Source organism: Pecten maximus, chromosome 11, assembly GCF_902652985.1.
Source record: "Pecten maximus chromosome 11, xPecMax1.1, whole genome shotgun sequence".
NCBI classification, from domain to species: domain Eukaryota; kingdom Metazoa; phylum Mollusca; class Bivalvia; order Pectinida; family Pectinidae; genus Pecten; species Pecten maximus.
In genome coordinates, this window is record NC_047025.1 from 28,361,843 (window position 1) to 28,376,022 (window position 14,180).

General features: G+C 34.6%; 1 protein-coding gene across 1 annotated transcript; it reads left to right on the forward strand.

Moving 5' to 3' along the window:
* The first annotated feature begins 2,311 nt into the window (after positions 1-2,311).
* Positions 2,312-12,026, forward strand: LOC117337270. Its single transcript, XM_033898164.1, is given in 5 exon segments — positions 2,312-2,757; positions 7,598-7,904; positions 8,185-8,386; positions 8,614-8,971; positions 8,973-12,026. Coding segments are annotated over 5 exon segments (2,229 nt in total). The 5' UTR covers positions 2,312-2,685; the 3' UTR covers positions 10,263-12,026.
* The last annotated feature ends 2,154 nt before the right edge of the window (positions 12,027-14,180 follow it).

Sequence of the window (14,180 nt, forward strand, 5' to 3'; positions counted from 1 at the left end):
CCTTTCGAAATGTTTAAAATAAGGAATTTGATTAAGTTAAGCTGATGAAACCTTGACCAGATCCTCCATCATATTTAAGGTAATAGTTTTATCAATTTTGATACGTTTATCATAATGCAAACTCTTTAAAGTAATATATTTAGTTTGGCTTGCCATATAAAAAAAAAAGGTGTTTAAAAAATGTTTTTAAAAAAATCCAATTTATCCAGCTACTAGTCTATTAGTTAAAAGACCAAGCTATATACTGTATTGTAATAGTCATCCGGAATGACGACAGACAGAAAAGATTGAAACACCAGTAGTTTTGACAATTAGTCTTTCTTTTTATCTATTCAGATTGTTAGGAATACAATAACAAACTTAAAACCAGTATTTTTCTCTCGGTATTGTTTTCTCAACCCAACATTAACACCACAGTAAAATTGATTGTAAGAGGAAGTAGCCTTTTTTGGTTTGTATTCATTTTACTGATACTGATTTTTACTTTGATTAAGATCGGTCAAACATTTATATTCGATTGATTTAAAACGGTGACCCAGTGACCAGATGTATCCAGCATAAACATGTAACGGGCTAAAGTTTTATCTGAAGGGTCAGACGTTTCATAATACTGTAAAACCGTATAACTTTATAGAATAACATGTATATAGCACAGAGTACACTGTATTCTAATTATCATAATTATAATCCTGTAGAAAACATTAATCATTAAAGTTATCTTCGTACATCGAATTATCATTTTAACCTGTAATGTTTTAAAAATAGACATCTACGGATTAAATGCAGGTCATCATAATACAGTGTAATATCAAATGCACAGTCGATGTTTGTATCAACGTATGTTACCATAAATATCTACACATTCAAGCTACATAATAATTAATGAAAACATAAGTAAGGAAACTGGATAGTTTAGAAATCTAATTAATTAGTAACATTAATACAAAGGAAGCAATACAATTCCTTTGATAAAAACAATAAGGTCTAATTGAAGCCTTCGTGGTGTCAAACTGTTGATGAAAAATGAAAAATAAATATGAAAACAATAGAGAATACCGACATCATAGCGAGACCGTTATTCTAACTGAAAATAGATAAAACCAGGGCAAAATATGAACACAAACAGATTTGCATGGAGACTCTTGAAAAGGTACAAGTAAAATACGACCAGGTGTTCCGTAGGAGAGTATAGCGTCTTCTTCTTTTAAAAGTCTAAGTCAAATCAAATGAGAATTAATAAGGTGGTGTCGATGGAACCACGTGACACCTTAACAAGCATCGATCACGTCGAACTTCCTACCGCACTAGCAAACAGACTATTTCCAAATGAGGTCATGCTGTCGACCATCAAACTTTCCCGTGTTCTTCGCCAACCTGCGTCTTCCGTCAGTAATCGGCATTTTTCGCTGAAATCGTGATAATGGGAACAAGTCTTTGAATATCGAGTCAACTGGGACTTGTAAACACAGTAGGTAGAGAAAGCGGATATGATACTATCTAGAAATGGAAAATTAACAATTGGGAAACTTATACCATCAAGCTTATTATACAGCTTAGTTGTAATCTGTCCCTGCTACATGTTGTTCCGTTGTAATGTAGATCGAAGTAAACGGCTAATAATGAAGAGTATATAGTGTCCTTGATTTAAAGTTTTACGGTTACTTTATTATGGACAGAACAGCATGGACTTGGGAAAGGGGAGTCACTGCATACGTACATAATGTATTTCAATATACACTTTATTTCATGCGAAATCTTAAATCCCCTTTAGTTGCTTTGGAATCAGCAGGCAAGCAACTGCACATACATTGTGTCCACTTACATTGTGATATCATTTTATTAACTGTTATGCATAATTAATGCAAGCACCATACAATATTAATTTGTCAATACATGTTTATAGAGTAAACCTTCAGCGCACAGCTGTTTCGTCTTCAAAGAATTTTAAAGGGACTAACATTTTCCTAATTAGGAAGGACAGATACGTAAAATGGTATAAACATTACAAAACTGTATAAGAATAGGTGAGGTATATCCATTTTTAATTGTTTTAAATAAAAAAATAATAGCAGATAAAAGTTAATTCTAAAGAAGTGCGTATATACTTACTGTTTAAACCTAGTAACGTCTATTAAACAAAAGAAAGACTTATAAGAACACTAGTATCAAATGTAAACAAGTTTGATATTAAAGTAATTCCAAATATTTCACAACACAGTAATGTGAAAGATTTAAAACATCCTCAAGATTTTCATGTCAACAAAATTGTATGCATATTTCAATTAGATAAATTGTCTTAGTAAATATGAATTCGCACGAGCGCTCCTTCCTCGATAACAACATCCTTACACCTAATGTACAATTATGCATCTCTACATACAGGGTATAATGGGTCACCTATATATTGACACTTTGAGCCCGTTCTAGCCCGCGCTATCACTGTTATCAATGGCGCTACGCTAGTACCAAACACCGAGCAGATTTTGACCGCGCGGTGATATAGCCGAACTGCAGGAGTCACCTCATTTATTATAACACTTGGACACCGAGAGGTGTGCAGCGATACCGAAATACCCAATATTGCATTAAGCATTGTTTATTGAAGAACATTTTAGAACTTTGGAACTACGGTACTGTTATATGGTTTAAGCCAAATAACAGAAATCAAAGTTTTGTATTTGTACAATGTCCGGACTCCAGAAGTCGGGCTATCTTCAAGTGAAACAGCCATCAAATATAAAAGGACGAAAGTTGAAGGTGAGTTTGAAGGGAACCATATTATACCCATTTATGTGTATGATGTAGTTTTAATTATGATATTTCGGCATATTTGTTTTATGTTTAATACTAATATTGCAGTTGATATTGTACAGTGGAACCTCTATAAACCGAACATGCATGGGACATGACTATTTGTTCGGTTTACAGAGGGTTCGGTTTGGAGAAGTTGATCGAAAAATGACCGGTCGAATTCCGGATATAATTGGTCGGACGATTTTTTTATTAGAATGCACCCGATTACAAACCGGCACGTACACACGTAGACAATATTTGGTTTGTCTGAATAATATGCATATTATGAAAGTTAATCAATGTACATGTATATATTGCAGAATATATAAGAAAGGCAAATGACTTTAACTATAGTTTTAAACAGTTTTTTCACATGTACAACTACACTTTACGATCGACCTACATTTTGTTACATCCGGTGAAGCTTCCGTCATGTGGATGGGGCCGATAGTCCAATACGGAATATTTTACATATCGACTAATATTAAAGGGTGTGAAGATGTTTTGTTTCAATATCAATTACAATTGATCAGTTGATACTGGTCGTATTTCCGACATCGCTGTTGTCTAAAAAAACATCAGTGGCTTCTTTTACGAAAACAACCCCCTTTGGGCCTCATTTAAATTAAATGCGAAACTCAGGCTTCTAGCTCTACTTGCATTGAGAAGATAAACGAACTGACGCGCTTCAATGAAGTGTGACATTGTTTCATAATTATCGTGTTGATTATACACTAGGCCATCCGTCGTAATGCCCCCTTGGGATATATATTGGATACCTGTACAAATCACCTACGTAGGTCCCGAGACAATAAGGCTTCACACAATACCCGTCACAGTTGTTGTTTCACGGTTGACTGGCCTGACCTCGTGTCATAATCGCTCAGGTAAGGCCGGTTTTCAGAAGTAATTTTTGGTATATTTTAACAGGAACCGGACGCAAAATCGGTCCGGTGTTCGGAATTCAGAGGGATCGGTATTTGGAAGTTTTTTAATACTATAATAAAGAAGGACCAATTCCGTACAATGTCAATTCGTTCGGTATTCAGAGGTGTTCGGTTTTTAGAAGGTTCGGTTTTCGGAAGTTGCACTGTATATTCAAAGTTATATTTTGTATATATTTTGAATTATGTCTTACAATAATGTGAAAACGGCATCTTCAAAATGCGATCTTTTTTGTTTAATAATTTCCTTATTATCCTTTGTCATTTATTGGCCTTTAACCTGATGTAAAAGATCGCTAAAATGTTTGTTTCGTTTATTCATTTTCAGCAATCAGCATAAGCTATCAATGTTTTAGGGTAAAGTCATGACTTAAAACTAAATAGTCAAAATGTGTGATGTTGAATCCACCTTTGAATCACCGTGTATAAAATGATTTAAAAACATCACAATTCTGTCACCACATAACACTATACAATATAGCTGTTGTATGTTGTTCATTTAATTAGATGAACAATTTGACTTATATTAAAAGAAACAATCGAATTGAGAATGTAGCAAACTAGATATCTCAAAACCCAAAACCAAATACCGAAGTACAACTATATAACGTTTATGAAATCATCATCTGTTAAATTTTTTATGATTATATTTAGTAAAAGTCGAATCTAGAAAATAGCATACCAAAAATTCACATAATACCTAAACCCCACCACCCATTACCAAGGTACAGCTCTTTATTTAATTGATCATTTACCGACTTTCGGTTATTAGGCATGTTTATGTACCCCTAAAGTCGGTTAGAGCGCCGGCAACGTAATCTTAGGTGAAGTTCCGAGGTGCATGGCTCGACACTCGTTGCCCATTTCGGTTTGTGTTTCTCAGGAAGCTGAGAAACGGACAGACCGTTGTTGTCGTGTCCATGGGCAAGGCACTTTACGTCGACGGGCTTTCCATATGTTTCTCAATGGGGCAGTTATTAACTACTACAAGGAAACATCGCCTCAAAATGACCCCGACTGTTCACGGGGCGATAAAACCAACCAACCGATCAACCAACAAACAAACATACATCTGCACTCCTAAACATGTTCGAGGTCATGGTTATTTGCCTACGATTTTGTTAAGAAAGATGATATCTGAACAAAATTAAGCTGATCTTTTCACTTACTTCATTTCATTAATTCTGAAAAAAAGTTTCCTTTAACATACAAATTCAGTTGTTGCTCAGATTTTCAGATAGCATTAAAACCAAGGTTACAACAATCTGTTAGTTTTGGCCAGTAATCTCTATCATTATGGTTACGACGTCACAATTATTATGACGTCATAATCACCCGTCAGAGGTTACACAGTATTATCGCTATACGTAAATACACGTGTTTAAGTACATTGACGTTTTACATAAAGATAAAGAATCCATTGATAAGTTATTAGTTCAACGATTGATCTTTCGACGTAAACACTTAAACCTTGAATGAATCACCTGTACGCATTAAGTTAAACGATATTATACATCTTTTAGGATGTTTGTTGGTGATATATTGTAACCTCTAGTCTCAGACGTCCACAGTCATTAAGGAGTATATACCTATGCTGATAAAGCAAGGTCAACAACTATAGATGTGGTCTGTGTTTATTACAAATCTAAACACAAGATATCTGGCCTTGTCGATTGCCGTACTATACCGCAGTACTATATCACTGATACTAACATTCTTATGGTTGCATGACTCATTGTCTCGAGATGTAGATAGAAACGTTTGAACATCTGTTTCATCACCGTTCCTTGCCTTCAGGTAACTCCTCAACTTACTATTGCCCATAGGAAGGCACTATTGGATTTCAGACAGTCATCGTTAATTACGGAACCGAACCTTCCTTAAATTCGTTAATTCTTTCTTGCAGAAAGTAGAAATTTTATTATATTGATGTAACTGGAAACAATTTTATCAAAATGACATCTTTTCGATATAATTTTTCCAGTTCTCTATTTGCTATTTTTTGTTTCTTCGAAAGTACATACCGGTAGATAAATATAAACCTTATGCCATCGACACAATAATGTCACTGGGATATGACCAGATGAAGTTATTACTGGCACACATGCCTTTTATTTTGCAGTCCGACTTTAGTTTAATCAATGTGCCCAAAAAGAGGACACGTACGAAAACGTTCGGTATCAATGTAATTATCATGGCCATCAATGCAACCATGTTCTAAGGATGTGGCCAGGGGAAGTTAGTAATAGTACCACAAATCTTTTATTATGCATTCCCACTTTAGTTTAAGTGTTCCCAAACAGGGGACACGTAAGGAAAGTTAAGGTTATAGAGAAACCCAATTTGCCTAATGTTGTTCTTTGTTGACGTGTGCGCTAGAAACACGACAGTAAATACTTACTGTAAACGTACTCATTTTGGCACACTCAAATTTTCGCGCGTATCTGAATTCAGACAGGTTGGTGCAATGATGAATTGGCGCAGTCAGAAAAGTTGTATAAAGCAAAATAAAGAATCTGCAGCAAGTAGCGTGATAAAAATCTAGCGGAATGATTATAGCACGAAAAGCGCTGAAATAAGATCACCGCTAAAATATATATGTGATTACGGGAAACCAGCAAGGTAAACATTCAACGCATGTCACCCTCGTCATTCCGTTTATTTAGGACTCCTTTTTGTGTGCTGCTGAAAGCCAAATATATGCTAAATAGTATTTACTTTGCTTTGTTTCACTCCCTACACCTTCTCATTGAGGCGATAGTGAATTTTAATTTGACAATATACATGTCATTAGTATCAAATGGTATGATTATATTCACTTGTTGTATATTATTACGTACTATATGTTGAATGTCGAAATTCATAATGACAATGACGTCATAATGTATTAAAAATTAAGAACAAATATAACTGTTTGTGTAGAGCATGTGTTATTAATTATACCTATCTGATATGCTCATTTGTAGCCATGCAATACTGCAATATTGAACACTGATAACAAATGCATGTCCGTGTAACTGGATACGTTAGGCAACAGGAGGGTCAAGGCTAGGTATCTCGCTATCGTCACACAAACACTATCTTAATTCACTGTGTAGGTATCGTCATTATAACATGATATGTTTATAATCAAGTACTTGTAATTAACAGTTTGGTTACCCATAGAATAGTATCATATACTATTAATCACCGACTTTCTAATTTGAATTTTGTTCTTGTAAACTTTTAAATCTATCTATCCTTCTATTCATTTTACGTGCCAAGGATAATATTAAAGTGATGAACTATTTAAGAAAAAAACCCAAACATATTAGAGGTTTTACTCTGGAATAGTTTTTCATGATTAGATCACGCAATCTCCATGAAATGGGTCAAAAGTACACACACAACGCGATGGTAATGTAATATACATATAGAGTACTGTCTAAATCAATTACCGATAACAGCGATAACACAACAACAACACTGGAGACAGATAGGGCTTCCCTTGTCATATAGGGACAAACAATACAGCTTATACTATTGTTTGGATTAAACAATAGATTGCTGGATGAACTTGACCTAATGCTCAAATTATATATACATTATGTATATACTGTTTTGTCACTAAAAAGATAATGTGCAATAATTAAACTAAATTAAAAAGGCTTGATAGGATTGGGCTGAATTTGCGTTGTCGTCAGGACAGGTAGGATAATACGTTGTGAAAAAATATATGAAATTTGATTCAAAAGAATAAGTCTATGTTAATTTACATTTATTCATGAAATTTAAACATTTTTATTTACTTTAATCTCGATGTATTTCACCTAACTTTGCTAAAAGATATTATATTCAGTATTGTAGTATTTATACTTCAGGCATGGAAAACAAAATGGGCAATTTTGCACAAAATGAGCAACATTTCCGAAGGAACGTTTGCGGCCAAACTAGACCTTTATCCTGACGAAAGCTCTGTGAACAAATCATTACCGGACAAACTCACCTACATATTTGAAAATGTCACCTGCATCCAATCTGCAAATTCGAAGACCCATAAATGTGCATTTGAGATTGTGGAGAAATATCCAGTAATATGTCTTGCATCCCTGATTGACGAAGAAACATTGGAATGGGCCAAAGCATTCCAGTACATTTTTTGGCCTCCACCCGGTCCAGATGGCAAAGGTAAACCAGCAGTCGATCAATTAGTGACTGAAATCGCACACTGGCAACGCAGCCTTCCGTAATTCTAAACACTGCTTCAGTTCATTTACAACATCCTAAGAATCGCCATTTCCCCGTAAATTTCTGTAATTTTCGTAGTTGTTTTTAAACAAATGACTATGATTCTCCAAGTATATTGTCACCACGAAACAACATTTCCGTTGAATATATTGACAGTTAATGGTCTTAGTATCTTTTGTTGTTAGTGTACATACATATCCCTTCCTTACTTTCATTTTAGACTTGTTCCAAGTCATCATTGAAGAGAACGAGGACTCCAGAAAGTACTCACTTAGCGGTGAATACTGGATGATCCTTTCGCCACAGGAATTAAAAATCAAGGCGATGTCAAAGGCTCAAATGTTGTCTTGGAAACTCAGCAATTTGAAAAGGTTCAACCTTGATCAACGCAACTCCAAAATACTTATCATCGAATCTGGAGCGTAAGTATTGGGTTACAGTATGTAACTAAAACGTATATTAACATTGAAAAGTTAGCATTGACCCTTTAATTCTACTAAATAAAATGTGTTTTATGTAAATTTGATTTTTGTATCGTACATTAAGTATGGTAAAATTAAATTGGTGGAATTAAATATAAAAAGAGCAAACGTATTTGGGATTCCACTTCAGCAAAACCGAGAAGTAACGTCCTCTTTGTGTTTTACAGGAAATCAGACTTTGGCGAGGCAAGATTTATGTTCCGGTCAAGCAACGTCCTCGATATATTCCAATGCATTCGTAAAAACATAGCACGTGCTGTGGAAGAGAGACACAGGAAGTTGTCCGTAGGATCTTTAGAAGGGCGCGGGAGGACGTCGTCAGCTTCCAATAGTGAGAAGCGATATAGAATGCTTTTAGAGAGAAGCAGAGAAGATCTGAATGCGTCCAGTGACTCTATCGATAGCTTCAGTGGAAAATCAGATAGCACCAGATTGAGGACTAAAAGTGAAGACAGTCTGCAAGATCAGGTGTCGCGTGAAATTTCCCCTCCACCTAAACCTCCACGCTTGCCTACTTAAATTGGAGGATACAGATGACAATCAAATGTCAAATTGTTATGACGAACTTTCCCTCCCTTCAACATCGAAAGTTGACGCTAAGAAAGAATCGCCTCAAATTGTTTCCACTGAAGTCATTCACGATAAGGAAAATCAGCGGTTTGTAGAAGTGAACCATGACAATTATGGTTACAGTCACGTCCATTGTCAGATGCCGCAAGATTCCAGGACCAATATCGTACGTTCAGTGTCAGGATATGATGATGTAGATTTAAGCCCGACTTCGGAGAAAAATAAGGTTATTCCGAATAGTTTAGATCGAAGTCCGGACCTTCGGTCTGGTTCTGTCAAATCCAATGACTCCGGTTTTGTAGCATTCCCACATACTGATAATTCGGATTCTGTGGCACGACCAACGGTCAGTGGCTTAAAGGCTGATCACAGAAACAACAGTTCGTTTGATAGTGCAATATCTACGTCATCTTGCGTCGAGTCTATCAGTGCCGCGGTCAATGACGTGCTCATCGTTACTGAACTATCGACAGGCAACAAAACTTATGACAACATCGATTCCGCTGTCCCTGTGGATCACAGTGAAATTTATAGTGACATACATTCTCATTCTAAACATGATAATCACGTAAACGATGAAACGGAGACTCAGTACGAGGATCTTGAAAAATACAGAAAAGATCTGAGTAAATTTCTTGGTATGGATCCTCGAGTAAATCCGAAAGATGTGCCACCTTCTTTACCAGACAGGCCAACATCTTTACCAATTCGTCGGAAAGAGTTCAAGAAAAAGACCAAAAAGACAAAATCTGGTAGCAGAAAAGTAAAATTTTCTCGATTTTTAAAAGAACGGAATGCAACCCATAGGCGAACTGCATCTGTAACGTCAACATCGTCCTCGTCATCCGTGTCTGATGGCGAAGACGAAACATCTATACCGAAGATACCGTCATTCCAAATGTTAAAGCACATGCAGAAAAACACTCTTTATGAGCAGACTGATGTTAAACACGATCAAACGAAAGAATTGACCGATTCCACATCAAACAGCCAAGATAATATCTGCCGCAGACATTCATCAGATTCTGTGCTTATTGGAGCGTCTAAGCGTCGTGCTGCTACTGCAAACAGTGCAGATTATGCTGTGGTACAAAATGAACCAAAGAAGACAGTGTCATTTGACTTATTAACGGGAGAGCTTTTGGACGATTCTGTCGTTACTACTAGCAATGATACATTGTTACAGACATACTGTCGCCCACTTCACCAGAGACTCGTAGTTTTCCTCCTGCTGTCGAAATGTTAGTTGCCATTGATCTGCCAGAGAACAAATCGCATGAGGTAATAATTGACAGCGCGAAAGGAACGCAAGATCAGCTGATTTTTCGTGCGAAGCCTGACGGTAATTTCGTGTGGGATCCCTTTCCAAATATGACAAAATATGACCGTCCACTGATAGACTTTGACAGTAACCAAGACTTGAGTAATTCCTCGGAGACCAAATCAAATTTGTCGCCAATAACATTAGATACAACTTGTTATGAACTTATGACATCTCCCAACGAAGGTTCTCACAATGTCGATTCACTCGATTTATCGAGTAACAAATCAGTGAATAGTCCAGTTTCTACATCAACGCCAAACTCTAAGTTCGTCGACAACATGGACCCATTCAGCATTTTCAGTCAGGATACTTCGGCGGAAAATTTAGTTCAAAGCAGAACTGATTCTTTTGAAGCTGTTGCTGATGCCACAAGTGTTCCAAGTCAGCCAAATGACGTCAACGAGGAACCTACATACATGGACATGTCCAGGGCCACACCTCCGATTGAGGACGAATATGTAGCTCCTTCAATGGTGTGACGTCCACAAATCAATGACATGCAATCAACAATTGCATGATAGACACGTTTAAAGATTTATGAATTTTAGAAAACTACCTGGACACCATACTAAATAAATACTAAATGTATCAATTTAGGTGAGGAATTCGCGTACAAAGTCCACAGTGATTTGACGCATCTTTTCAAAATTTCAAAATGTTGAAATCTTGTAACCCTTATACAAACATGTACATGTTGACATTTTACTCATATGGAAGTATGTGATATATCTTAAATGCAAATTATATCTCAATGTCATAATAATACCTTGCTATATATTATCATTTTGCTTCGATATAAATTGTTATGATGTCTAACATTTTGTTTTATATTGTATATAACAAATGGTTAAAATCTATCTTTAAAATAATAATCTGTACGGTATTGGTATTTTGTAAATACACATATCAATTCAGAATGATTAATCTTAACCTAAATTTGTTTTTATTTTAAAACAAATATATTCCCAAAATGATCACTATCAAATAATTGTTGTTTACTTAATCACCTATTTTGTAAAAGAAAGTCCCCATAAAAGAAAACGAATTTGTTCTTTTCATTGTTTCATTTTTCAGATGGACAAACAAAATAAATGTTCTTATATTTTGTCAGAAACTCAAAGGTCCATATTGCGACAATCCCACTACATCGTCACAAAATGGTAAATCAGTAATATTGATTTACTTTTGCTAATGCTAGTAGCAACTTGTGACAATAATTTGATTGCGACACTGGTTTAGAAAGCGATACCTCTTTTTAAATATCTTGTAGTTTCGGGACCCAATACAGTTCAAAAATGTTTTATCATTAATTGACACGCTTACCATGTATTTTCTCTTTTAAGCAGCATTGGTCCATAACTATAAGGAAATGTTAGCATTTGTAAACAGAAAACATAACAATGGAGAAAAAAGTTCAAGCTATCGGATGCAAACGCAATCATATTCATAACTCAGTAATTTCCGTGTATGGTTTTAACATTATTTTATATCATTAAATAATAACAAACTACTTCTCGTTGATACAAAAACAATATTTGATATTGATAAATATTGATAAACAACAGGAATATGTTTTCAAAGGCGATTAACATGTGCAAAATAAGTATCACCATTCTACTGATAATTACATTTGCAATCATCAAGACAATTCGATTAATATCAAATTAATCAACATCAAAATGCACTCTGGAGCAAGTAACACTAATCAACACTTTTCATAGAATAGTACTAATTCACACAAAACATTAACACCAATGTATGTTAACGCCTATTGAGACCTTTTCCAATAACTTTATCCTACATCAGGACAACATCGTCTATTCGCCTGCCTTAAACATGCCTAAAAGTAACGAATTATAACTTCCTCATATTTAGCCTTTCTGACTAACTTTTAAGTTATTTTATCTAAATTTTATTTATTTGTTTTTGGTATCCCCCCGACGCTCGATAATATATGACAACCTCCATGCTGTTAAACGTTCGTAAGGTCTCGCATAAATATTAACTGAAAATAATATACCAAAGACACAGTAAAAATGTTCAGCATCAAGTTATTAAGTTGACAATAATCTATCCTCAAAATTGAAATGAAAAATGTAAATTTTCTTGATCCTCCTTTCTACATGATTAATTGTATAATTGCAATTTCAAATGTAATTTCTACATACGAAGTTCATCTATATTTTTGCTTTTGTCTTTTTTCTCTCGAAATCGATGTCGAGTTAGAGTTCGTATTACAGAGAAGTAGACGAATACATTGTAAACAAAACGCAACAGTTTAATAGTTAAACCAAGTAAATTACTTTTTAAACCAGTCTCACAATAGACATGTCTCATATACAGTGTTATACATTACAAAAAAATTGACACGAATCATACATACTTAATTTAGCAAATACTTCTATTTACCAGATTGCTTTGGCGTAGGGCACAGCGTTTGTTTATTTTCATTTGTATTGTTATCGTACATTGACAGCTGTTTTAATCAAACAATGGGGTTGGGCCACAATAAACATATTGCTGATATCGTTTGTCATACTAGATATTATACTAAAAATAATTTGTGATGTATTTGAGGAATGTTTTATCACCGATTCGGTTAGTATTAACATCTTGTTACGTGGACTCGTTCTTACTACTGTATACTATATAAACATTAATTCATCCATTTTATAAATTAACTCTAATCTCGTGACGTCATCCCACTAAAAAAAAGAACCTATTTTAGAATTATTCCTACCTTAACCCTGAAAAAATCTTGTTTTCATTGCCTTAACATTTTCATATGGATAGCTGTTCAATCACAGACATATCCTCTTTGACATTTTTCTTTTCAGTCAGAGATATTTTTCAGTCATACACAGATATTTTACATCAGACATCTAGTGTTATTATAAGGACGTCTAGTGTTAATATATTTTATTCCGTGTCAGATCATTTAGAGCATTCATGAGTTAAAAGTACGAATCATAAATTTTATACTGTTATATTCATTATAATCAATATTACACTGTACCTACTATAAGTATGCAGTTACAAATCATAAATGAAGTGCGCAGTCAGTATCGGACGTAACCGTTTCCGTCTATATTCTACAGGAATGTAGTATTAATCTAAATAACATATACTTATACTGTGATCTATGTTAAGTCTCTTCGAGATCCAAATAGAAAGCCATTTCATTCTATAACACCGAAAAAAAGAGTAACAATTTGGCGTGACGTTATTTAAGTACAGTTTAAAAGTCAAGACCGTTAATAATACTACCTAGTACGTAAACCAACCAACAACATACCATTAAATATAAACAAACACATGTGTCGCACATATATAAAAACATACCTTCAAAAATGTGAACATCGATTACATTTTCTATAGATATTTCAATACTATTATCAAATACTATATCAATATATTAGTAACGTATATTATGCTACACAAAACACACTGGAATATTAATTTCAATCAAACTTATTTCATATTTTGTAATTAATAACATTTTAATGCAGCTTTGGCCAAATTTACAAAAACGCAATACAGTTTAGGGATATGCAAGACATTAATTAAAAATAGACTTGTAATTCGGTTTCACTGCTCTCCTCTATCCAACAATACACTGAATGATGATTCTCCAATATACTCAGCGATACACTTAACTATGTTCCTCTATGATACACTTAATAACTCCTCTAATAGGCTCAATGATACACTGAATTTACTCCTCTAATAGGTTCAATGGCACACTAAATTTTGATCCTCTAATATGCTTAACAACACAATGAGTTCTTATCTACGATACACTTAACTATGTTCCTCTATGATACACTAAATTCTATCCTC